Raw genomic sequence first — 27770 nt, forward strand, 5'->3', positions numbered from 1 at the left:
GCGGGTCTTCCTGCGGCAATACCCCTTGCAAGTCTTCAGATGTAAAATCCTTAAGTCCTCAAAGAAATTCTGCCACAGCCACAATAATGTCCAGTTTCTTAGATTTATTTGAGACTTGTGCCGTACAGTTTATAACTGTGGCGATGAACTCCACAAAATCCACCTTTTTTAACACACAGGGTATCTTTTGACTGGCAGCAAACATTTACTACAGGCTGTGGTGCGTCCAATACCATATCTTCACTAGCATCACTTGTTTTCACAATTATTTTAATCGCCTCTGCATAGGAGATTCGAATGACCACTCTAACTTTTGCCACCTCAATCTCCTTCACCCTTACAGGGCAATCCAGGAACTCGGGATCATGATCCCCTACCACAATTGCAACACCGTCGTCCTTCTACATACCGTTCTTCAATATACTCTGTCCATCTCCACACTCTCGAAACATGACCAAATCCTTTACAATTCTTACACTGCAATGGTTTGGAGACGAAAGCTCTTCCAGCATATCAACAGGAATGACAGACTTTCTTATTTTTCTCCATTCATCCAACTGGTCAGATGCCGAGCACTAACCACACCAGGAATGATCTTCAGGGATTCAACCTGAACATAGTAGTCACCCCTGAGATGACTCCTTTGACAGGTGCTCTACTCCGAAGTTTAAAACACAAAACTTATTTCATCCCCCAGTTTCTTTTTAGGCTCACTGCAAGCTTCCTCTGTTCTTCAGAAATACAATTAATCAAAATAAGACCAGTTCTGTTCAATGCCAGACTCCACTTTTCCCAGCGCATACTTTACAATTTTCGACACCTCAAACAGGTCACCCACAAATGCATCCTTACTCAACAAACGCTTACCAACAAGAATAGATTCATTGTCATTCATACACGTATCCTCCACTCCAATTTCCTTTTTGTTCCAGTTTTCGATACTACTGTTGTCCATTCAAAACATTCGTCTTCACCAACTTTGCTCGACGCGCTGCTTGATTTGAACTCATCATTCACTTCCGCCATCTTTCCCTGACAGCATTACCCAGCAGCCTTTGCCCTCTTCCATTTCTTCTTCTTCGATGAGGTTTAATGGCGGTTGGCATCCAATATGTTGCATTACCGCCACCTACTAGACTGGAGTACAACTCCCTTATATTTTGCTTGAAAAATAAAATAAAGAAATACCCTACCATCTAATACTACTCACAAATTCAAAAAAATTATAAAATAATATTAACACCACCCTACACTATTTAAATATATTTATTCCTACCTCATGCCCTCAACCTGAAAGGATGGGACATCACCACTTAACACACCCTGTAACTCTTCTGATGTCAAGTCTCGCACACCCAAATACCTCCCTGCAGCTGCCACACAACCTCAATTTTCTTTGACTTTCCATCCCTGCAGTACAACTAATAACCATTGCTATAAATGCTAAAAATCCAATCTTACTGAAACATATATCACTTGTTGGCCTATCCCTCTGTACTGGTACAGATCTACTACTCTCACCACTCCTCCCTCTTGACCCATCTTCCTCTACTTTCTTCACTGCCTCAGCATATGACAATTTCTGCACTACTCTTACACTGGAAACCTCAACCTGCCTCTCTAGCGCGGGACATTTCTGATCCTTCTCCATTTCTAAAAGGGGTATGCCTTCTTAAAGGGATAGCCCACCAAAATGACAATGGCAGCCATCTTAGATTTGACAGCGAAAATAATAAAGTCAGAACTGGCAGATACATAATATAACAGCATGAAAATGAAAATACACATAAAGGTTTAACCTTGCAATGTTTTTAAAACTTTAAACCAAACATCGTTATATATCTATGTGCCTATCACCTCACACTACCTTTTGTATCATGGAGAATAAAGGTTCACATTCCTCGAATTGTCAAGTTTGTTATTTTTCACTTGACTGGTTAATGTTTGACAATAAAGCAAATAATATTTGTATTACACTTCTGTACTTCTATACTGGCTTCTATACTATATTTCTTGCACAAATCAAATGATCATATTGACCTCACAAAGTTGGCGGAAATTAGACGTTCTTGGCTGCTTCCGGTCAGTCCTCAACTAAATGTTGCACAGTAAACACTGGACAAAAACATAACGCTTCACACTGAAGGCTAAAGCAGACGTGGGTCATTTGAAGTCCTGTACGTACGTGACAATATATGTTGCATCTGTGTTTTTCAATGTTTATTATGCATTCAACGCAGTTAAATTGGTTGATACGCAAACTAGCTAGCTAGTATGTTAACGTTAGCTGTTGCTTCAATCTATCTGACGTTAGCTACCTAGGCTACGTTGGTTGTCTCACACAGTCAATATATGTTTAAAATGATGCTTACTGCAAACTAGACTTTATACATGAGCTACGTATTTATATTATCTTAATGATAGCATGAAAGCTAACATGTCTTGTGTTCCCATGTAAACCAACCATCCGCCATGGTGCAAAAAAGTTGTCAGTTGAAGTTTTTTTTGTCGTATGTACAGGATACACTTGGTAACGTTACACAGTACAATGAAATCCTTACTTGCAGGTTCATACTAGTAAACTGCCAATAACAATCCAAGTATTACCCAGTAACAGATATATATTACTAAAAATATGACTTTTTGCAATCTGAATTCTTTGTATCTCTTAGAATTCCGATTGTAAAACGACTTCTCTTTAGGCATATATACACTTGCTGGCCAGTTTTAGGTACACCACCCAGTTTATGAAAATAGTTAGCTCCTACAGACAGTGAGTCAGGTGGCCTTGGCTTGCTATATAAAGCAGGCATTGAGGCATTCAGTTACTGTTTGATTAAACGTTGGAATGGGCAAAACAAGTGCCTGGTCTCGTGTAGCGTGACACACATCTCCAGGCTGTTGATTGTGGAATGTTGTCCCACTCATTTGAGTCATTTAGCAGACGCTCTTATCCAGAGCGACTTACAGGAGCAATTAGGGTTAAGTGCAATGGCTGTGCGAAGTTGCTGGATATTGGCAGGAACTGGAACACGCTGTCGTACACATCATCCAGAGCATTCCAAACATGCTCAATGGGTGACATGTCTGGTGAGTATGCAGGCCATGGAAGAACTGGGACATTTTCAGCTTCCAGGAAGTGTGTACAGATCCTTGTGACATGGGGCTGTGCATTATCATGCTGAAACATGAGGTGATGGCAGCTGATGAATGGCACGACAGGACCTCGTCACGGTATCTCTGTGCATTCAAATTGCCATTGACAAAATGCAGTTGTGTTCGTTGTCCGTAGCTTATGCCTGCCCATACCATAACCCCTATGCCACCATCAGCAAACCGCTCGCCCACACAACGCCATACATGTGGTCTGCGGTTGTGAGGCCGGTTGGACGTACTGCCACATTCTCTATAACGACGTTTGAGAGAAATTAACGTAATGGTAAAGAAATGGTGGTGTAATGATCATGCTGTTTAATCAGCTTCTTGATATGCCACACCTGTCAGGTGGATGGATTATCTTGGCAATGGAGAAATGCTCAGTAACAGGGATGTAAACAAATTTGTACACACAATTTGAGGGAAATAAGCTTTTTGTGCTTATGGATCATTTCTGGGATCTTGAAACCAACACTTTACATGTTTGTTTTTGTTCAGTGTAGATGGGTGTACTTAATAAACTGGCCTGTGTGTGTAGTTGAGCTAGCTGCTTATAGCCCCATGTTGGTGATGGGAATTCTTAACTACAGTGAATGTCTATTGGTCCAATAACCCTTATGCTCTCCTACTCAAAATCCCTGTGTATGCAAAACTATGTAGCCCTCTTCTCCCATCCAGGTGATCATGGCAGAAATGGAGGACATTGCTGACCGCTTGCCTGTTGAGGAGGAAGACGAGGGGTCCGAGAGAGATGAAGAGGAGAGAGAATTTGACTGGGTGGTGGACGAGGCTGATGAACTCGATGAGGATGTAGTTCTTCTGGACACTGAAGAAGAGCCCTTTGAGTTGGACCAGCCAGCTGAGCGCAGTGGCCACATAGCAGTGGTAGATGGCCACTGCATGTATGTTTGGGGAGGATATAAGGTAAGGAAGTATAACTGACAGACATTTAGAATTTGCTGTCAGATGATCAGTAATATTTATTAAGACCTTTGTTTAGATGTTAGGTTATAGTGTATCTAAATAATAGAATTCTGAACTATACCATTCCAATCAGTCTTCAATCAATTATAATTTTTACTGGGAGATTTGGCGTCGGCTTTGACCTTCCTAAACATGTTGTCTGGAGTTTTACTGTGTTATCTATTGCCAGGGAAAGTGTGACATGGGTCAAGTGGACTCTGAAAAACGGTATCAAGATTCTTTTAATTCTATTGACTTCCCTCTTGTTTGTCTTATCACTAGAATTCCCAGAGCTCTGGCTTCTTTGACTTATACTTGCCATGGAATGAAATCTGGATATACAACATGGAGACAGAACGATGGTAATAAGGATTTCAACTTCAATTGTTTGTATTTGTGTGTCTAGCTATGACATCTAGTGTGTGGTTGGTCTTTGTGGTTGAATCTGTGTTTGAAATGTACTGCTCGACTGAGGGACCTTACAGATAATTGTATGTGTGGGGTAACGATGAGGTAGTCATTAAAAAATCATGTTAAACACTATTATTGCACACAGTGACTTATTATGTGACTTGTTAAGCACATCTTTATTCCTGAACTTATTTAGGCTTGCCATAACAAAGGGGTTGAATACTTATTGACTCAAGACAATTCAGCTTTTCATTTTTTATTAATTTGTAAACATGTTGAAAAACATAATTCCACTTTGACATTATGGGGTATTGTGTGTAGGACAGTGACAAAAAAATCTAAATGTAATACATTTTAAATTCAGGCTGTAACACAACAAAATGTGGAAAAAGTCAAGGGGTGTGAACACTTTCTGAAGGCACTGTATCTACTGTCTGTATTTGCAGGAAGAAGCAGATGGCGGGGGGTAACCTGCATGCATCCATGTCTGGCAGCTGTGGAGTGTGTGTGGACGGTGTCCTGTATCTGTTTGGAGGCCACCATGCCAGGGGAAACACTAACCGGGTGCGTTTACGCTTGTTATGTCTTGTATAATCTCGGTACCCAGAACCAAATTTCTCGTGCACGCTGGCCAACTACTGTATTTGGAGTAGTATTCTAGGGGAAAAGGCGTTCAAGTCCACACCCCTCCCTTTCTGCCAAAGCCCGTTCCCAGCCCCTCCCTTTCCAGAAACGGGAAATATTTTGTGCTGAACGCTACCAACATGGAGGTATCTGACGCCGTTTTCCATGCAACTATTTCACATGTACGCAGTCATTATTAGAGAATTACAGAATTCTGTTTAAAATCCCAGCCCCCACTTTAAAGCAAGAATCCGCAGTAGAAACAATAACAAAGCCTGTCCCCAACCCTGGTTCGGTAAAAAGCTGAGGGATGGGGCTGGAAAAATGTAACCACTCTCAAATTTATAGAGAGGACTGACCATCCATGATATCAAAATTATAGTTTTAACCCAGGTTTGAGGCTATATAGTGTTTGTTTACAGTTTGTTTGTTTACAAACATTGAAGTAAAACAAGCTTATATTTTGGTTTCTGATGGGGTACGACAGTTGAACTAAGCTCATGAGGCATTTATAAGTTATATTCTGCAAGAATCAATGGCTACATATCATTAATTTATTAAGTCCACTAATGGATGTAGCAATTGCTGATTGCCCCTTTAAGCACCACAGCAGGACATGGCAGGATTGATGTATTTATCCCTATCTCACCTCAGAAGCCTGTTTGCCAACAGACTTAAAGGCCCAATGCAGCCATTTTTATATCAATGTCAAATAATTTCTGGGTAACTATTAAGTACCTTACTGTAATAGTTTGAGATTAAAATTGAAAAAAATAGCTTTTTAGTTCATCAGAGTTGAAAATGTGATGGAAACCCATTTAACTTTTATTCGGTACATCTGTTGTACAATGATACAAAACACAGGAAAAACAGAATTTTGACTGCACTGGGCCTTTAACATTTAAATGTTAATGTCTGCTACAAGAGACTAGTCTTATGCCATTCTAACTGTTTTGACATCATACCATCTCAACGTGATTGCTGACTGTTCTGCTCCGTGGCCTTCAGGTTTTCCGGCTCCCTCTCCAAACACCTCTACTCTGCTGGGAGGAGATGAAGGATCTCAAGGGCCTGGCCCCGTCCTGCAAGGACAAACTGGGCTGCTGGGTTCACAAGAACAGGTGAGGTGGTCTATTGGCAGGCAGTGTGTTATATAATAGGTCTTACAGTTGCTCCATATCATTACCTCTGAAGCAGCGTTTACCAAACTACCATGTGGGGTCGCTTGATTTGAAAATGCGGTTGTAATAAACAGAGCGGTTTCTGTTTTCTTCCTACAAATGTGTCTCGATCTTTTGAACGGTTTACGCAACAAAATATTTTGACCCCATCACTGAAAGATAACTAAGGAACACACGTGTCTTCTGTTTCCCACAAACTGCGTAGGACTCATTAGAACAGAGTGGACGAGACCAGGCACTAAAGCCAACTGGGGGGGAGAACATCACCAATTATGTTATTTCTACACAGAAAATCATTCTGAACTTCCCAATACCTTTCTGATGCATTTGTCACTTCAAACCATACTTGTAAAAAGTACTGTCAGACTGATTTGTAATAGACTGTGATAGCATCAAAAGTAAACATTGGCCGTTGATTACATGGTGGGGTCGCGAAAAGTTTTATATCAAAATGGGGTCGCAGGCCAAAAAAGTTTGGGAACCCCTTCTCTAAAGAAAGTTATTTTGATTAACATTTCTCCATTAACTGCTGTCTTTGTTCACAGGCTAGTATTATTTGGGGGCTACGGATATGTGGCACAAGGAGCTCACAGAGGGACATTTGAATACGATGAAACTTCATTCATGGTATAGTCAATTCATTTCACAACCCTTGAAACCTTCAGCTGCTTTTAACACCAGTATGAAAATGGTCTGTTTAGTGTTATTTGTCTGCAGCAAAGGGAGTTGTCAATAAGGGTAAAGTCCTTGGTCGTGGTCATTAGGCACCACATTTTTTTTTTACTGAAACGGGGAGAGACAACCTGGATAACCAATAAGAAACGCTCATTTTTGTTCCGTAGCTAAAAGTTTTGTTGCATGCCCTAATGAACACAACCCTTTCTCTGTGTGTTGTAACAGGGAGATAATCCGGGGCGGGGCTGGAACAACCACATTCACATCCTGGATCTGGAGACGTCCACCTGGAGCCAGCCAGTCACCAAGGTAACAGGATTCCCTTAAATCTTGCCACGACTTTCTTTTTGTTGGAAGCCATTTTACACATCTGTCTGTGGGAGCTCCATTCTCACCTCTCCATTCCCACTCTCTATTGAAGGGTAATGCCCCCTCTCCCCGGGCAGCACATGCCTGTGCCAAGGTGGGCAACCGAGGCTATGTGTTTGGGGGGCGTTACAGGGTAAGTAGGACTGTTCTGAAAAGAGATTACTCAAGTTCCTGCTGAGTTTACGGTCACACTGTCTAATGTGAAATGGTATCACTGGCCTGTAGATGTAGACCATGTTCATTTCTATGATTTACATATTATTATGCCTTATTACATAATAGATAAAGGATTTCGTATTCTACATTTTTGATGCTCTTCCTCCACATGAGTAAGCTTTATCTCTTTTACAACAGGATTACCGTCTGAACGACTTGTACTACATCGACATGGATTCCTGGGAGTGGCATGAAATGTATGCTATGGGGTCCTCATCCAAAATGTCTTCATGCATGTTATAGCATTAAACACTTTTTTTAAATGGGAGGATGTTGTGCTCTAACCCACGGATGTGCCCGTGTTAACCTTTATGGGACTAACTCTCACTCTTTCCCCCCTGGTCCTATTTCCCCTCGACCTCCCCTGCCCCTCTACAGGAGTGTTCCTCAGCAGGGTCCTGTGGGACGCTCATGGCACTCCCTCACCCCCGTGTCACCTGACCACCTCTTCCTGTTCGGAGGCTTCACAACATGTAGAGAGACACTGAGTGAGTGAAGAATACTTTGTCTTTTTATTTTTCCTTGAGTCCATGGCATGACCACACAATTCACCAACAAATTACATCACTGGAGGGGAAAGAAGCCAAACAGTGACCTATTTTTTTTTATTCCTCCATCCATTTGTAATATCTACAGGTGACGCTTGGCTGTACTGCGTCAGCAAGAACGAGTGGCAACAGTACAAGCACAAGCACACACAGAGCCCCAGGTAATATCAACAGATATGTGGTAAGGCATAGGAGATGCTTGTCTTACTGTGTGTGTCCTTAATCATGCGAGTCCATGGTGATTTTCCTCTGTTTTTTTGTGTGTGTCAGGCTCTGGCACACGGCCTGTTCCGGTCCTGACGGGGAGGTGTTTGTGTTTGGCGGTTGTGCCAATAACCTGCTGTCCCATCAGCGAGCGGTGAGTCCACACCTTCTTGGTGTCTGGCACAAGTGTTACTTAAAATTAGAACTACCAACTGATTGATAAGCAGGTTTACTACCAAGTATGGTTTGAATAACGGTATGTCAATTGCTTTATCAACAGGCTCACAGCAAAGAGTTGCTGGTGTTCACGGTTCAACCCAAGTCACTTGTCCGGTGAGTAGAAACACAACCCTGAACCCAGACACAACATGGCCCTAACTACAGGGTTTTGTTCATTAGGGAGGGCATGCAACAAAAAAGTTCAGGTAGTCCGTTTTCTTCTGTTTGGTGCCTAATGAACACGTCAACTCTGATACAGTACATCTTCTGGTCAACGTAAAACTTGCCTAAGTGGTGCCTGATTGTCCCCCTTCTCTAGGTTCTGTATGGAGGCAGCGCTGCAGCACAGAGAGTTGCTGGCTGGGTCCTGGGACTGCCTGCCTAAATACCTGCTACACAGTCTCAAACAGAGGATGGGAGGCATCAACACACTGGGGTCATAAGAAGCATATACCACCACGTTCTTTGGGATGCCAGGGTGTGTGGACGGCCACGGCCTTGCTGCTAGCTGAACAAAGAGGACGGCTCACCCGATCTTGTCATGAGTGGGTTGGAAAATCAAAGTAAATTAGTGGGAATGGTGTTGGCAGATCCCTTAGGCCAGTCAGCAAACATGGCAATGTTCATTATCCTCATTTTGAGTGCTTGCTTTTGTGTGTATATATGTGAATTTGTCGTGCCAGTGTTTGAAAATGTATATATATTTTTTAAAAGTGAAAAATGTTCAGTTTGACCATGTTAGTCAGAAGAGGCTCGCGTAGCATTTTGTCTGTTTTTAATCAGGTAATATTAATACCAGTTACATTGAAGTTTAAAATGTTTAATTTAGAATCAAGAAAATATAAACTCGGCAATTATGCCAAATCAGATTTTGTTCTGACATTTTGCATTGCTTTTTTTTGTTATCTTGAACAAAGAATGTTGTTGAATGTAAAGATCCAGGACACTGAGGAAAAGTAATGCTTCGGCGCACAAGCTTTTCATGTCATCCATATACATTTGCACATGATTGGTAAATTGAAGACATTAATGAAGTCAGCATAGTCCTATTAAGGGATGGGTTAACTCATTGTTACATTGTGAAGCAAGCCCATGTCGACTTCATTGTTTAGTTCTATTTCTTCTTGGCTGCCAGCAGGTTAGGTGCTGATACTTTAACTTTGCCAGGGATGTTTCTTGATAAATCAGTATCCTGAAACGAGAAAAGGGTCTTAAAACCAGAGCTCACAAGCAACTTTTCACACTTGTTGTTTTGTGCTAAGTGGCTAAGCAGTCATTCGTAAAGTAATTGCTAAGGTGCTTACATATTACAGATTGCCAGAAAAATGTCATTGTATATTTTATTATATATAAAACCAAGGCAAACTCACATTTGTCATTTAGCAGACACTCTTATCCAGAGTGACTTACAGGAGCAATTAGGGTTAAAGGAGAAGTGATTTGATGTAAATGGCATGTTATAGAAAGGTCCAGACACCTTTTTTGTGATTTCCCGTTTTAGCAAACTTACAGCAAATCACTTGCTCATCCTCATTGTGTAGTATGTGGGCCCTGAAAAAACATGAACGACTCCAAAAACATCCTTCTAGAAATGGCAAAGCTCTCAGTATAGTGATGAAGGTCTTAAGATGTTGCACACATGAAATTGTCATTCAGAACTTTATCTGCAATGTTACATTCCCTTTTGCGCGACTCAAGCCATTTCCCCTATCCAGCTGTTCCATTCTGTGTGTAGCCTGCTGCTACTGGTAAATGCCAAAATAAAGGAAACTTAGAGTCTTCATAGGGCGTTGGGCCACCAGAACAGCTTCAATGCGCCTTGGCATAGATTCTACAACTGTGTGGAAGTACCACATGCTTTCAATATACTTTGTATTCCTCATTTACTCAAAGGTTTCCTTTATTTTGGCAGTTACCTGTAGACTGGACGGAGAGGTATTCTTTGAGTTGCAACAAAATGGAATTAAACGTTGTGGATAAAGTTTGGAATGACAATGTGTACAACATCTAAAGACCTATACTGAGAGCTTTGCCATTTCTAACAGGATGTATTTGGGTGTTTTTGTATCCTTTACATATTTTTTCAGGGGCCCCATACTACACAACGAGGATGAGGAAGTGATTAGCTAGGTTTCTCAAAAACGTGAAATCACAAAAGATTTGTCTGGATCGTTCTACAACATGCCATTTACATCAAAAATAGAGATTTGGTTGCTCAAGGGCACATCGACAAATTTTACCTAGTTGGCTCGGGGGTTCGAACCAGCGACCTTTCGGTTACTGGCCCAACGCTAGGCTACCTGCCGCCCAGGGTTGTGTTCAGTAGTCACAAAATAGAAGAATATGGCCAAAATGGGGGAGGTACTATCTGAACTCTGTCCAATAAAAATCACTTTCATTTTCCGTTGCAAAACGTTTTGCTACGGTGCACCCTAATGAACACGATCCAGGTATGTGGATCCGCCTTACCTTGACACTGCGAAACAAGTCCTTCTCTCTGGTCGAAGCCTCCCTGGCCTTCATGAAGCTGAATACTGCAGTGCGGGCAGCTTGGAGGACAAAATATAGATAAGAGATCATTTCCTAGGATCCAGCCATGTCATCATTTTATAATACTGGAAGAGATTGAGACCCGCACACTGTCGAATAAATCCATTCAAGCCTCAGTTTTGGATGTATTCATTTTTTTCAACTGTGTGCGGGTCTCCATCTCTTCCATTATTCTTCTTTTGACTCCTACGCACCTGGAACAGACACTATTTAGTAGTAAGGACCTTAAGACTAGTGCTGAGCGATTAGTGCTTTTTGAGGTTGTTTCGGATCATTCAACAACAAAAATATCAGTTGTATATATTACATTTGTTTTATTTGATGACTTATTTCATTCAAAGTCATCTCATCTCTATAGAGCTGCTGCATATGCTGTCTGACAAAATAATTATTTTGTAGTTTTTCAAAGTAAATAAGGCATACTTTTATCAAATGTATTTATAAAGCCTTTTTACATCAGCAGATGACAGAAAATCCAGCCTAAAACCCCAAACAGCAAGCAATGCAGATTTTATGACTGCTGAATACCAACTATCAATCACTTAGATCATGTATTTTCAGGTAGATACCTTGCGAAGCAACAGCTGCTCTCTATTTCCCCGCACGATCGTGCATTCTTCTGCCTATTCTAAACTATGTAACTCCAATATATCTTCTGATCATTTCCTCACAATCTCCCAGATGTCTTCTTTCCAAATATAAAACGTTTTGGCATGTCAGAATTATGTAATTACACATGAATAGCAGTTACTTTTGGGTATGTCTATTTATGCGGAAATCTACATTTTGCCATTACATTTAAGGAGGTTAACTATGTAGAATATTGGCCTGTTGGAAACTACAACTCCTTACTACATCACACAGTTCAGGCTGGATCTGATTTATCTCTAGAGAAACTGCAATGTGCGCATTGAGCGCACAAAAAAACGGAACAAAATGGAATTCAAATAATTGCACCGACGGTCAATTAGTTTAAAAACTGAAAAATAACCGAAATGTTAGTTAATCGCTCAGCACTAGCATACGGCCTCTTATCATTTATAATACAGAATACATTAGCGCTCTGATATTACCTTTTCCTTTCTTCTGGGTCCCTGGGGTCAACTTCACCTTGTGCCTATGGGGAAACACAGTTTTTAGCTAACTTTGAAAACATAGCCATGTCCCATTTCCAATTGCAAATGGAAGCAGAATAAGTACCCGTATATGGGTAAATTGATAAATCAAAATTGGTGTTAGGTTGGCTTAGATGTAATGGTCAGAGGATTTGGTCTTTCAATGGTAGCCATTACTGGCATAACAAAGATATTATAAATGTGGTCCTCTGTAGCTCAGCTGGTAGAGCACGGCGCTTATAACGCTAAGGTAGTGGGTTCGATCCCCGGGACCACCCATACACAAAAAATGTATGCACGCATGACTGTAAGTCGCTTTGGATAAAAGCGTCTGCTAAATGGCATATTATTATAAAACTAGGTAGATATGCTGTCCTTACTTGTAGTTGGAGAGGGCAGTGTAGGGGGCACAGACTGGCACAGCGAACAGCAGTACATCCTCTGGGTGGGGCTGGCCCGTCAGAGAATTCAGCAGGTTCTCTGCTTCCTAGGGAAGTCAATGGAGAGACACAATGAGACAAGGATGTTGGCACTGCAGGAAAGGATTTCATTATTTTATCCCCTTTTTTCATAATGAAAATCTATTTCTACCAGGCCAGGTTTGAACAGTAATACAGTAATCTGAAAGAACCCACCTCTGCTCCAGGGTTGTCTTGGTCCTGGTCATCTCCTTCCTGCAACATAAATAGCAGGCACCTTTCTCCCTTTTTCTTCAAATCACCTTTGTTTCAGTTCTTAGATCAAGCAAACATGGATTCAGGGGCCCTGTTCAAAACTCTTAAAATGCATTCTTCCTTCCTTCCACAAAGTAATCACTGATCTGACAAATGGATTGATGATTGGTGCAAGTTTTCCAAGGCATTGCTTTCACCAATTATGTCATGTTAGATCAGTAGCTATGTTTCCATTAACTTGTCCAGTGATTTCTTCACGACATTTAGCCAGTTTGCATAGAAAATAGATGCGACAATTGCCTTCTACGGCGCGTTTCCATTTAACTGTCTTGTGTTGACAAAAACAACTGGACGTTAATGACGTAACAAAGAAATAATACTTTTCCGCAAAAAAATAGTGTCGAATAGAAATGAAGTGGCTGAAGTGTTTCCATGATACATTTAGGAAAATTGCGCATTAGTAAATTGTCGAGAGCCTCTATACCCTCCCACCGATCTGTTTCATGTCTCAGGTAGTCCGCAAAAGCCAGCATGGATAGAATGCAAGAATTTACCAATATTTTCCATATTTTAATAATTCTCATGTGCCAACATATCACCACACTCCATGCCATGGTGAAACTTGCACTCCTGTAGATCTTAAATAATTGGATGGTGTAACTTGCATCCAGCCAACCAGAAAAGCAAGGCAAGCATTCTTGAAAGTCAAGACAATCCTTGTCCTGCAAAGAAACATTTTTATAGTGGAAAAACTGAGATTTAGCAAGCAGTAGGCATTTAGAATTAAATGTGGAGTGAAGCTTTGTAATTGCGTGATATCATGTGCCCCGTTGTGTACCTTCAAAAAATATTTGGCAATCATTTATTCCAAAAACACAGTTTCCATCATCAGTTGTTGCAAAGAAAGTTTGACAAAAGAAAAATCCACCTGTCGAACGGGTAACAATGTTGTATACTAAACAAAAATATAAACAACATGTGAATTGTTGGTCCCATGTTTCATGAGCTGAAATAAAAGATCCCAGAAATATTCCATACGCACAAAAAGCTTATTTCTCTAAAATTTTGTGCACAAATTTGTTTATATCCCTGTTAGTGAGCATTTCTCCTTTGCCAAGATAATCCATCCTTCTGACAGGTATGGCATATCAAGAAGCTGATTAAACAGCATGATCATTACACAGGTGCACCTTGTGCTGGGGACAATAAAAGGCCACTAAAATGTGCAGTTTTGTCACACAACACAATGCCACAGATGTCTTGACTTTTGAGGGAGCGTAATGTTCATTTCTCTACCATATGCCGCCTCCAATGTCATTTTAGAGAATTTGGCAGTACATCCAACCGGCCTCACAACCGCAGACCACATGTAACCACGCCAGCCAAGGACCCTTTTGTGGGGAAAAACTAATTCTGATTGGCTGGGCCTGGCTCCCCAGTGGGTGGGCCTATGCCCTCCCAGGCCCACCCATGGCTGCGCCCTTGCCCAGTCATATGAAATCCATAGATTAGGGCCTAATTAATTAATTTCAATTTAATGATTTCCTTCTATGAACTGTAACTCTGTAAACTGTAAAATATTTGTTGCATGTTTTTGTTCAGTATAGATCTTTAGAACATTTCCCCTATAGCCGCCTTGTCCATTATACATCACAATGTTGGGACATTATTTTTGTCTAATAAACCTTGGGTCAATGGAAACCTGCCTAGTGATTACTTTGAGGATGGAATCATTAATTTTAAGAGTATTTGAACAGGGCCATGGAGCAGTTTGACTTGTTTTCTTTACCTTGTCATCCTGTTCAGGTGCTGCTCCCTCCTCCCCAGCCGGACCCTCCTCCTCCCCTTCTGGTTTCTTTAAGATGACCTCCTGAGGACGGGGTCTCGGGGCTTGCTTCTGGGGGGCTTTTCTCAACACCTCGTCTTTGCCCTTCCCCTTCTTGCCCTTCTTAGGCTTCTCTTCCTTAGTGGAGCCAGCAGACTGCAGACGGAAAAGGTTTGGGATTTCAATAAATGCCTGTACTGTACTGCTTTATTGGAAACAATTTATTGGTAACCAGTAACCGGCCATAAAAAAAAAAGTCCCTTTCATTCAATGTTTTTTTATAAATGTTTTGGTGTACAGATATGTTCATATCATTAATTTGTGTTCCATAGTTTGTAACCCAGACATTTCAATAGTATGAGGGAAAGTTCAACATCATACTCCTCACCCCCAACAATTTCATCATCAGCTCCCGATCCTCTTCGTCCTGGTCTTTGTACTTCTCTTTTATTTTCTTCAGCTTGTTCTGGATTTCAACCACAGCATAGATGGAAACAAACACGAAAAGCTTGACTTTCAAGGGCAGTGTATTCTAACTAATGCCACCACGAAGACAGTAAAGCTGACAACCTTAGCCAGCGCTAGAACCAATCTCTGGCCAAATTGGACTACAATTAATAAAATTAATTTAAAACTTTGAAAACGTCTCACCTTTTGATGTCTCTTAAGAGGTTGCTGAGAGGCTCCTCCCCCTCCTCCACTCTTGGTGGTCTGATTGGCTGCGGAGGCACCATGCGTCTCCTCTGTCTTTCCCTCTTCTTCCTGAGTTTCAGAAAGATCCTGTTTCCCCTTCTTCTTCTCCTCCCTTTGGACAAAAAGAACGCAGCAATACAAAACCATTGCATTCATGCATTACTATTAGCCACGAGGGAAGGTTTCATTGCTACGTATATAGCTTACCTTCTTTGCTTGGCTGTCATGTGTTTTCCCCCCTCTTTTTGCACCTCCACATCAACCTAATGAAGAATAAAATGTACATATGATATGACGTTTATGAAATAAAAATGTATTCTATCAAATATAAATTATTCTATTGCATAATGAAAACAGTTCAATGAAAACAATTATAGAAGTTCACCGATCACAATTGCTTTACCTGAATGGAGACCTTCTTTTTGAAACCAGCACTTTGGGTTTCCCTGGAGAGAAACAAACAGAAACCTCTCTGATGACTGTTGCACTTTCGGACACTGAAAAGACCTGGGTCAAATACACGTCAGATACTTTGAAATACTTAAACTACTCTTGATTTGTTTTGCCTGGTACAATGGAACCAATGGAATGGCCCCAAATATAAACTCCAAGCTATATCAAGCATACTTCAAACCAAGTATCTCAAAATTATTTCACCTACGTATTTGACCTAGGTCTACTACTGAAGAAACTAGCCTTTACTCAATTCAAAAGGTCATATTTGCCATTCAAATACAGAGGAATAATATATGAACACGACCGGCACACAAACTCAGCAAAAAAAGAAACGTCCCTTTTTCAGGACCCTGTCTTTCAAAGATAATTTGTAAAATTCCAAATAACTTCACAGATCTTCATTGTAAAGGGTTTAAACACTGTTTCCCATGCTTGTTCAATGAAACATAAACAATTAATGAACTTGCACCTGTGGAACGGTCGTTAAGACACTAACAGACGGTAGGCAATTAAGGTCACAGTTATGAAAACTTAGGACACTAAAGAGGCCTTTCTACGGACTCTGAAAAACACCAAAAGAAAGACGCCCAGGGTCCCTGCTCATCTGCGTGAACGTGCCTTAGGCATGCTGCAAGGAGGCATGAGGACTGCAGATGTGGCCAGGGCAATACATTTCAAGGTCCGTACTGTGAGACTTCTAAGACAGCGCTACAGGGAGACAGGACGGACAGCTGATCGTCCTCGCAGTGCCAGACCACATGTAACAACACCTGCACAGGATCGGTACATCCGAACATCACCTGCGGGACAGGTACAGGATGGCAACAACAACTGCCCAAGTTACACCAGGAACGCACAATCTCTCCATCAGTGCTCAGACAGTCCGCAATAGGCTGAGAGAGGCTGGACTAAGGGCTTGTAGGCCTGTTGTAAGGCAGGTCCTCACCAGACATCACCAGCAACAACGTCGCCTATGGGCACAAAACCACCGTCGCTGGACCAGACAGGACTGGCAAAAAGTGCTCTTCACTGACGAGTCACGGCTTTGTCTCACCGGTGATGGTCGGATTCGCGTTTATCATCGAAGGAATGAGCGTTACACCGAGGCCTGTACTCTGGAGCGGGATCGATTTGGAGGTGGAGGGTCTGTCATGGTCTGGGGCGGTGTGTCACAGCATCATTGGACTGAGCTTGTTGTCATTGCAGGCAATCTCAACGCTGTGCGTTACAGGGAAGACATCCTCCTCTCTCATGTGGTACCCTTCCTGCAGGCTCATCCTGACATGACCCTCCAGCATGACAATGCCACCAGCCATACTGCTTGTTCTGTGCGTGATTTCCTGCAAGTCAGGAATGTCAGTGTTCTGCCATGAAGAGCCCAGATCTCAATCCCATTGAGCACGTCTGGGACCTGTTGGATCGGAGGGTGAGGGCTAGGGCCATTCCCCCCCCAGAAATGTCCGGGAACTTGCAGGTGCCTTGGTGGAAGAGTGGGGTAACATTTCACAGCAAGAACTGGCAAATCTGGTGCAGTCCATGAAGAGGAGATGCACTGCAGTACTTAATGCAGCTGGTGGCCACACCAGATACTGACTGTTACTTTTGATTTTGACCCCCCCTTTGTTCAGGGACACATTATTCAATTTCTGTTAGTCACATGTCTGTTGAACTTGTTCAGTTTATGTCTCAGTTGTTGAATCTTGTTATGTTCATACAAATATTTACACGTTAAGTTTGCTGAAAATAAATACAGTTGACAGTGAGAGGACGTTTCTTTTTTTTGCTGAGTTTACAATGGCAACATACAGTAGTATAATATTACCTGGTGGACTGCAAGTGGGACAGGGAGATGGTGGTGTCTGGAAAACTGAACTCAGCACTCTCCCCATCACTCTTCACCTTCAGCCCTTCCACCTCTTCCTCATCCCCCTCTCCTTCCTCCTTCATGTCGTCCAGTTCGTTAGCATCTCCATCCTCCTTATCTTCAGCCTCTGCCCCTTCAGTAGCTTTCTCTACTTTTACCTCTACTCCTCCATTCTTCTTTCCATCTCCTCCTCCATCATCCCCCTCTCCCTCGTTGCTACTGTCATCCCCTGGGAAAACATACGTATGGTACATAAATGCAACAACCAGTAGATTCGCATACTGATGTGTGTGTGTGCGTGTGGGTCTTGAAGCCCTGTACCTATAAGCTCCTCCCCATCCTCTAGCAGGTCTGCTGTGCTGGACGTCACGTCCGCCATGTCCTCGTCGATGGTTTTGACCTTCCTCTCACCCCGGTGTCTGAATACACACTGCTCATCTACCTGTGGACACAAGACTGGACTGTTGAGCCAAGATAGGGTTTACCAATTGACTCCTCAAAAGGCAGTCGGATATATCGGAAGACTATCTATGACAGAGCAAACACGTTTAAAACATGAGCTTTTACCTTGAAGAGAAAGCTGAAACCCATCATTAAATAAGAGGGCGGCATAAAGTTCTTCTTTCCTGTGAAAATAGGAATGCGGTTTTAGCTGTCGATAACCCAACACTACATAATTGACACATAACCACCACGTGGTGACTACTGGGAAGACGTTGCCATACCTCGGATCATGAAACTTCCAGTGGTCAGGTATTCTCCAGTGGGGGCCGACTTAGTCACCTAGACAGAGAGAGACGAGAAGAGTTATCATTGGAGCAGCTCTGATCATACCCTGATCCAACCATCCAACCCTGCAGCAGGCTCCCAAGGAGGACTCACCTGGTGGTGGTGCACCCACCATGCGCTGGTGATGACCTTGGCGTCCCAGGCTGCACTGTAGCACACAGCCATGGTGCCTGCCTCGGTCAAGGTGCGTGGAGGAATGGGCACACCTAGAGGGAAGAGATAGAAGTGCCACATTACACCCCATTAAAAAGACATGGATAGAGTTCACAGATGATTGTCAACACTTAAGCTTGAATTCAAGTCAGGTAGTTATAACTAGAATTTGGGCTGAGATGGGTTATTCACTTTAAGTTGCATGAACATATATTAAAGAGAGAGATTCCAGTGGATAAGAGAAGCGTCATTTGACTGAACAACAGTGTGTTGATCACAGAACTAGGCCAGCTCTTACCAGATGGGTTCTTGATGACACAACTGGTTGCTCCATGGAGGTCGGCGTGAACGTAGATATCCCCTGATAATAGAGACACCAAAATTAGAGGAGGAGATTTTCACACAGGTAGCGAGATAGAGGCTCTGTTCCAATCTCCAAACTAGCATACTAACTAGAACGAAGCAATGTATTGTGAATGCATTCTATGTGGTATGCTAGTATGGACAGTGGAACATAGCGTTCCAAACTAGCATGCGATCTAGTCCGAAGCAATGTATTGGGCATGTATTCGATGTTCTATGCTGGTATGGACATTGGATAGTTGTCCATAGCCTGTTGTAAGGCAGGGCTATAGTAAGTGTATTACACTCTTACCAGCCCTCAAGTAGCGCTTAACGATAATTTCATTCTGTTGCTGGTCGCGTCCGGCGATGATGAGGTAATTTTCTGAGCTGATGAACCACAGGAACTTCTCAAACCTGACAGAGCACAATGATACATCATTTGTCACGTATTGAAAAGATAAGAGGAAGTAATTGCCCAGAAGAATATGCATTTGTCACAAATCTGACACAAACAAAGGTGGTAGAGCATGGTGCTTGCAACGCCAGGGTTGTGGGTTCGTTTCCCACGGGGGGCCGGTATGAAAATGTATTCACTCACTAACTGTAAGTCGCTCTGGATAAGAGCGTCTGCTAAATGACTAAAATGTAGAATCTGTAGAATTTGTGCTGGAATTGGAGAGGACTTTGCGCTCATTTAATCACTTCTTACAGGTGTTAGATTAGCTGAACATGGCTGCACTAGTTCAGATTTGTTTAGTCAATGACTGCTCATATCTCTATACGTGGCAAGTTTACAGAGGGTGAATACTGCTTTAGTTAGGCTAAGTCTCTTACCAGTAGACTTTCCTGGCCTTCTGAATGGTTGTAACCGTTTGGACCTCTTTAAGGGTTTGCTTGGTCTTTTTCTCAGCAGATTTGAAAGCCTTGAAATAAAAAAGGGGGAAGATGTTACAAATGTATGAACTGACCACTAACACAAATGGACAGGGAATGTCATATGCATGTGGCACCATCACCTTCTGGGCTGCCTCCACAGTTTTCTGCTCTTTCTTAGCAGCGGTTCGCTTGTGGTCGTAGTATCTGAAAAGAAAGGACATCAACGTTAGGGTTCGTCAGCTTGATATGCTAAAACCACATCTAGCCATACTGTTCAAAGCATAGAGATAAAACATATCTGTTCTATTTAATAACTGCAGTTTAAAGAATACACTGAGCCAGGGAGAGTGGAGAGCCTACTTTTTGGCATTGGCGTAGGCTGACAAGCTGAGGTCCACATCCACCAGCATGGGCTGGTCCTTCTTGGGCTTGCCCCTCTGCCCCTTGTCTTTGTTCTTGTTCTTCTTCCCCTTCTTCTCTTCAGCCACCTCGGCTACATCCTCCTCCTCTCCTTCCTCTGGGACAATGTATGGGTTCCTGAACGGGGAAACAACAGGGCAGTGTTCAGTACGCATGAAACGGAAGGAAACGTCCTGAAACAGGGAGGTACTATTTGAACTTGTCTAATAAGAAATGTACATTTTGTTGTCCGTTGCAAAACGTTGTGCTACGGTATGCCCTAATGAGCATTACCCTGGTCTGTCTGTTCAGCATCCATCTATTTAATTGGCTAGAGGGCAGATAAAGGTGGGTTAGTGATTGATTCATAGTATTTGGAGAACCCATTTCATGCTTTTGTTCAAATCCAAACTGTTCTGTGCTGGATACAATATCACATTTTCCTTTCCAGCTGGATTTTTGGTAACACTGTTATGTAGCTGTTATAAAAGGCTTTATAAATGCATACATATGACACCTACAGTGAAGAGCTCAGTCTTGATTTAGACAGTTTGAAAGGAGATGGGACACAGTGATAGAGGGCAGCATCAAGGACGTGGGATTCACTTCCTAGCCGCTGTGGGCGATATGTGCTGGGAAACTGCAACGCCACGTTCCCACACTTTTCCAGCAAGATTGCAGCAGCACAGGATGGATGCGTAACCAGGTCAGCTTAGTACAGCTCAGCTCAGTTGTAGTGTGAAAGGGCAGTAGTCAAGTTTAACCGAACCAAAGACAGTTCAATTCAATATGACTTTATCAATCCCTGAGGGGCAATTAGAAACGTATCCATTTTGGGCATCAACTCACTTTAAAAGCATGGTGATGTGGTTGGTCTGCAGCTTCAGCTCCTTAATGGCGCAGGCCACTGGGTCTCCGGCAGCCTGGGCCTCCTTGACGATCAGCCCTATTTCGGCCCAGTCCACCTGGTTGGCCAGGGCGCTCCGCACCACCTGCAGAGCCCTCTCCACTATGGGCAAGTTCATCTCCACCAGCTCGCCCCTAAGCCTGTCTACCTCCTGCAACACACGGTCCTAATAGCATTAGCATGGGTGCTACCCAGAACAACCTAAAACAACCACAAAAAAGTACCCAAACAACTCATATATAAACAATAACAGAGTAGAAGCTATTTATTTCTAAAGTCTTTCAGATTTAAATTAAAATCACTTCCTGAATTGACCATCTTCGTTTCTAATTAACCCCGGCACGCACACACACGCGCTTCCCATCATAACTAGATAACACACAAAAGGTGTTAAACTACATGTCTTGGCAGAGCCACCTCTCCTCCTTCAATGAGATTACCTGTGATTAGGTTATGTACATTAGTGTGCCGACACATACAGATGTTGGGATAAGGTGCTGTGTCCCAAATGGCACCCTATTCCCTTTATATTGTGCACTGCTTTTAACCAAAGCTCTGGTCAAAAGTAGTGCACTATACATGGAATAGGGTGCCATTTGGGACACATGGTAGTCGCACCTCTCTTTATGAAATTATGGCAATCCATGCGTGTCACCTGCTGACAGTAACGAGGTTTGTGACTGCCGATCGATCAGGTGATCAACCCAATCACCCCATTACGGATCGGATCGATATGTAAACCACAGCCTGGGAGCTACGTCTTCCAAAGGCCACCCTATTCCCTATAAAGTGCACTACCTTTGACCATATCCCTATGGGTAGTGCACTTTATAGGGAATAGTGTGCCATTTGGGACACATCCATAAAGTGGGTCATCGTGGAGGATTGTCCTCCCATCATTACCCTTCAAACAGCCCATCAGTCATCCTTCATTCCAACCATAATCCGACTGTTTATTAGACAGGTAGTATGGAGAGAGTCAGCGGGAGAGAGAACCTGTTTGTGGTTGTTATGGGTTGTTTTGGGTACCCGTTTGTTTGTTTTGAGTTGTTGTGGGTACTTTTGGGTTGTTTGGGGTAATTAGTAGGACCAAGGGCCATGCATTTAGAGAGTTAGGCCAACTTTTAGTATATTGTTCTAATTCTAGACATTCAGTTACATGTTTAAATATTCCCCATGTAATGTTAATTGGGAGCTAACATGGCTGCCTTACAATGTTGTAGTGTCATGTAAATGCATCATAATGCAGAAACCGCATTGGCCCAACTCTCTAAATACATGGCTCTGGCAGGACCCATTAGCACTCCTTCAGCATTAGCAATCCTTTAGCATTAGCACATCTTTAGCATTAGTTCTTCAGTATTGACCTGAAGTTGGTGCAGTGCCTCCAGCCTCTGCACGTGGTCCCTCTTGACATTGTCCAGCTTCTTCAGAGCCTGTTTCTCCTGCTGCAGGGCCTTCACGTCGATCCTCTGACTCTCCATCTTGGAGTAGAATTCGTCCACCGCCTAGGAGCAGAGGAGCAAGACTTACTGAAGTGATCTCATACCTTAGTCTTATGAAAATACCAATACAGTTTTGGTACACTAGGTAAGTATGGGAAACAATGACATTTTCCCAACATACGCATAGGGTAAATAAATACATATAAAGGACAGATATTCTCAAATTCACCTTGTCAAATGTATCAAACTCAACATAGTGGCTATTTGCATGTTGGGCAAAGAGGAAGGGGTGGAATTCCTCATATCTGTAAAAATAAGACATTGTTGGAGACTTGAACATATCTCACCAGCCAAGCAAACAAAAACCTCCATAATGCTTCTGGTGAGACCTAATGCTGATCTTCCCAGTAACTGAACTTGGAGACATAATATCATAAGCACAGAATGAGAGTCAAATAAAATAACTTACGTGAGCAATTCTTCAGGAGGTTTGTCTGGGACTAAACTTGGTTTCTTCTCACATTTTTGGATGATGTAGCCCTGCAACGAAACAAGGGAGACACACTTTTCTATGATTTCGCTATTACAAATGGATCCGATGTATGAATGAATATTCTCAATAAGACGTGAGACCTACCTTTCCATCAAAGCTTGCCGTTTTCTCCATATAATCTTCTGCCATTTGCAGGGCATCCAGGATTTTGGGTGCATCTACACACAACAATTAAGCCTATTTCATCCAGAATATCATGATTCTGATGATCATTGTTTGAATAATATATACCAACAGTACATCTTCGTAATCTGCCAATGGCTACAGCTGGTCTAAAAGAAACGTACCTCGTGCAGCATCAAACTGGTTGTCCACTTTGATGAAGCCAGTGAGTCCCACTTCCATCAAACAGTGCTCTATGAGAGTAGCCCCATATGCTGAAAGAGCAGATAGATAACGCTAGAAGGTATGTCTGCTGTTTACAATGATAATAACATTGTGGAATTTTTTAAAAATTTTTTTACTAAACTTGGATGAGCCTTGGATGGAGACAGAGGCGACGAAGACTACTTACGAAGGTGAGGATTGAGGACCCTTTTCACCTGATCTCCATTCGTGGCCTTTGACAGGACTTCCGTGAGTCTACATGAAAACAAACCAACACAGATTATTATTTCTTCAATGAACTCTTGGGCCTAACTAGGGTTGCAAATGTCCGGTAACTTTCCCAAAATTCCCAAGTTTTCCAGAAATCCTGGTTGGATGATTGCGAATTTCCTGCTTATTCAAATCAAATCAAATTGTATTGTTCACATGCGCCGAATACAACAGGTGTAGACTTTACAGTGAAATGCTTACTTAGGAGCCCATTCCCAACAGTGCAGAGTTAAAAAGTAAGAAATATTTGCTAAATAAAAAAAGGAAATAGTAACAATAAAAACAATAACGAGGCTATATACAAGGAGTACCAGTACCGAGTCAATGTGCAGGGGTACAAGGTAGTTGAGATAATTGAGCTAATACAGTATGTACATGTGGGCAGTGGTGGAAAAAGTACCCAATTGTTATACTTGAGTAAAAGTTAAGATACCTTAATAGAATAATACTCAAGTAAAAGTCACGCAGTACAATACTACTTGAGTAAAAGTCTAAAAGTATTTGGCTTAAAATATACTTAAGAATCAAAAGTAAATGTAATTGATATAATATACTTAAGTATCAAAAGTTAAAGTATAAATCATTTCAAATTCCTTATATTAAGCAAAAAGCACCATTTTCTTGTTTGTTTTTTTAATTTACGGAGAGTGAGTCTGCCAGATCAGTGGCAGTAGAGATGAACAGGGATGATCTTTTGATAAGTGCATGAATTGGACCATTTTCCTGTCCTGCTAAAGCATTCAAAATGTAACAAGTACTTTTGGGTGTCAGGGAAAATGTATGGAGTAAAAAGTACATTATTTTCTTTAGGAATGTGGTGAAGTAAAAGTTGTCAAAAATATAAATTAAGTGCAGATAGCCCAAAGTATTTTTTACTTAAGTACTTTACACCACTGCATGTTGGTAGGGGTAAAAGTGACTAGGCAATCAGGATATATAATAAACAGAGTAGCAGCAGCGTATGTAAAGTGTGTCTATGTGGGAGTGTGTGTGTGGCGTCAATATGTATGTGTGTGTGTTGGAGTGTCAGTGTAGTATGTGAGTGTGTGGGTAGAGTCTAGTGAGTGTGCATAGAGTCAGTGCAAAACAATTAAGATAAAGAAATAATAAAGGGGGTCAATGTAAATTGTCCAGGTAGCCATTTGATTAACTGTTCAGCAGTCTTATGGCTTGGGGGTAGAAGCTGTTCAGGAGCCTTCTGGTCAGAGACTTGGCGCTCCGGTACTGCTTGCAATGCGGTAGCAGAGAGAACTGTCTATGACTTGGGTGGCTAGAGTCTGACCATTTTTTGGGCCTTCCTTTGACACCGCCTGGTATAGAAGTCCTGGATGGCAGGGAGTTCGGTCCCAGTGATGTACTGGGCCGTATGCACTACTCTCTGTAGTGCTTTGCGGACGGATGCAGAGCAGTTGCCATACAAAGTGGTGATGCAGCCAGTCAAGATACTCTCAATGGTGCAGCTGTAGAATTTTTTGAGAATCTGAGGGCCCATGCCAAATCTTTTGTTGTCATGGCCTCTTCACAATTGTGCTGGTGTGTCTGGAACATGACAGGTCCTTAGTGACCCGCACTAATACAGCCTTGTCGATTTGAATGGGGGCGTGTTCGGACCTCCATTTCCTGTAGTCCACAATAAGATCCTTTGTCTTGTCCACGTTGACTCTTCCAACCCGGGATTTCAGGAAAACCTGGGAATTTTGGGAAAACTACCAGAATTTTGCAACCCTAGGCCTAACTGAATCAATTATGTATATACAGTAAACCCTAGATTGCTGATGCTATGTACTAGCCAGTGAGAGGCTTTGAAGCCACCGGACGGCGATATTGGCACTCCCCAGAAGGAGCAGTCCTCCATAGGAATGAATGGAATTCTATAGTATTTCAATTAAATGTTAAGGAGAAAATTACACGTTTTTAAGTATTTTTTTGTTGTAGTGGGGACATTAACATTATTTTTATGTTTAGCTGACATAATACAATTTAAAAGTATGCATTAAGGTGTCTCTAATAGAATAAATGTGACAAAAACAAATATAGACATTAATAATCGCATTTTATAGCCATAAAAATATTTTACAATGGAGTGCCAAGATGGAGGCACGGTGGTTTCAAAACAGTTCCACCTGTCAGTCATATATACAGTACCAGCCAAAAGTTTGGACACACCTACTCAATCAAGGGTTTTTCTTTATTTGTACTATTTTCTACAAAACTATGAAATAACACGTATGGAATCATGTAGTAACCAAAAAAGTATATCAATAATTGAACTGAATATAATGCTCAGTTCACTAAACATCTTGTGACAAATCCCTCAACATTTCACCGAATTCATCTGCAAATATTTAAATATTGTTCCACTCTTTTGCCTGCATTGGCACCATGATTCATCCTAACCACTATCTGCCTCCCGTGGCTTACCTCTCCAGGCTGATGAGGGGCTCTGGCGGCCTGGCGTTCTCCACAGGGTACCTCTCCCTCACCGCTATCTTCACATCTTCCTCTCCCTCTGCTGTGCGGAAGCGCAGCAGGTTCAGAATCATGTACTCGTGGTCCACCAGGATAATGTTACCCTTCACATACACAGGGGGTGCACATTACACTGCATTCAACATGATGATCATAAAGAAAACAGCATGGAATATCGATTGTCATTGCTAAATATGAAACAAGTAATGTATTCTACAGTTGAAGAGTATAATGAAAACGTCAGACTCGGAGAGAGGAAGAAGGGAATGGACATTTCTCACCCTGTCATAGAGCTCCACTATCAGATGGTAAGCAGCCTCATCTGAGCCAAACTGGATGTCAACAATCCTGTCAATCCCAAGCTGCTTCACCTGTGTCAGTCGCCTTGACTTGAGATGCTTTCGACACTATGGGGAAGAGTCATCATAAAGTGAGTTACCAAGACATCCATCATTGCATGACATGACAAGTGAATGGACAACTGAAAAAACAATGCATCCTCACTTTCATGGCAAAGCCAGAGGGCATCATATTTTTGGGCCATTCAAAGTCTGTAGAATGAATGCGGAGTCCAGATTCAACCAGTAGAATAGCTTTGGTGTCAGGCCTGAAAACAAACAAAAACATTTTCAATTCTAATCTTGCACACCAGTCATCCCTAGGACTTAGTGACACATTAGCAATGCATTTCATTTGACACGTGTACATGACAAGTTCTGTAAACAAACATCATGGCAACAACATGGATGGTTGCTGTAGCTTGGTACCACTGACAGCCAGCAGATATCACTTACTTTTGCAACCGGATGAGATATGTCTTCGTGTCGATGTCATACACGTTGTTTACGCGCATACCAAGATAACTGTGATAACAGAACAAATTAAGTTAGTGTCATGATGACGTTATTCATAAGTCCCAATCATATTTTGTTAGCTAGCCATCTGTGTAGTTAACGTCTGTCAAGTTTAGAGAATGCCTGTGGACCTAAACCAATTGTTGACAGTAGTTGTATAGTTAGCAAGTTTATTCAATGGCCGTGTTCGAGAGCATAAACACCGTGATGTATCGTGGGTAAATTGTGACTGACTGATCTAGCTACAAATAATAATGAGCGTTATTTATGATGCAAGGTGATTTGTAGATCAGTCAGTCGGCTGCAATGTCGAACAAGCCCAATCTATCTTTCAACTTCGACATTTGTTACAGTAACTAGCTAGCTAGCTAACATTAGCTAGCTAGCCAACAATAGCACGTTTCATGATGCATGAACCAGACTAACTTACTTAGCATTTATCTCAGCAATGACTGCCCTGATATCCACGGTATTGAATCTTGTTTTCATTATGAAAATTAGAAGCTTGTATTCCTTGTCAGAAACATTTACACTGCAAATAAGTAGAGCAGCACACAGCAACGCAACACGCTGACTTTTGCAGCACGCATGCGCGGACTACATTTGGACGGAATCCTATTTGCATCAAAATTACCAGGCG

General features: G+C 42.0%; 3 protein-coding genes across 4 annotated transcripts in view; 2 read left to right on the forward strand and 1 right to left on the reverse strand.

The window, feature by feature from the left end:
• LOC311103132 (transcriptional repressor protein YY1-like) overlaps positions 1–27770 on the forward strand; it is a 964063-nt gene that overhangs the window by 616613 nt on the left and 319680 nt on the right. The gene's annotated exons all lie outside the window — the stretch shown is intronic.
• On the forward strand, positions 2052–9435 carry klhdc2 (kelch domain containing 2). 2 transcript variants are annotated; one of them, XM_084144673.1, is made up of 14 exons: positions 2052–2181; positions 3835–4080; positions 4402–4481; positions 4977–5094; positions 6163–6275; positions 6881–6962; positions 7236–7319; positions 7432–7512; positions 7734–7792; positions 7974–8083; positions 8232–8304; positions 8414–8501; positions 8628–8680; positions 8886–9435. In XM_084144673.1, exons 2-14 carry the CDS (start codon positions 3841–3843, stop codon positions 9007–9009), a joined length of 1305 nt encoding a protein of 434 aa, XP_084000799.1. In that variant the 5' UTR covers positions 2052–2181; positions 3835–3840; the 3' UTR covers positions 9010–9435. The 2 variants fall into 2 exon arrangements, with proteins under 2 accessions (XP_084000799.1, XP_084000798.1); XM_084144672.1 differs by having other exon boundaries at positions 2089–2177.
• Positions 9325–27720, reverse strand: nemf (nuclear export mediator factor). The gene is made up of 32 exons (XM_084144656.1): positions 27561–27720; positions 27071–27139; positions 26781–26883; positions 26558–26683; positions 26229–26380; positions 23725–23792; positions 23498–23587; positions 23295–23368; positions 23127–23197; positions 22887–22962; positions 22580–22720; positions 21155–21363; positions 20267–20443; positions 20047–20110; positions 19865–19953; positions 19341–19444; positions 18984–19046; positions 18626–18738; positions 18469–18526; positions 18311–18369; positions 18065–18185; positions 17702–17972; positions 15827–15869; positions 15631–15686; positions 15382–15535; positions 15119–15196; positions 14695–14886; positions 12867–12905; positions 12612–12718; positions 12190–12233; positions 11036–11115; positions 9325–9758 (listed from the first exon to the last, which is right to left on the reverse strand). The coding sequence occupies exons 1-32, from the start codon at positions 27617–27619 to the stop codon at positions 9681–9683; spliced, it is 3228 nt and encodes a 1075-aa protein (XP_084000782.1). The 5' UTR covers positions 27620–27720; the 3' UTR covers positions 9325–9680.

This window comes from Coregonus lavaretus, assembly GCF_964263955.1.
Source record: "Coregonus lavaretus genome assembly, chromosome: 27".
NCBI lineage: Eukaryota > Metazoa > Chordata > Actinopteri > Salmoniformes > Salmonidae > Coregonus > Coregonus lavaretus.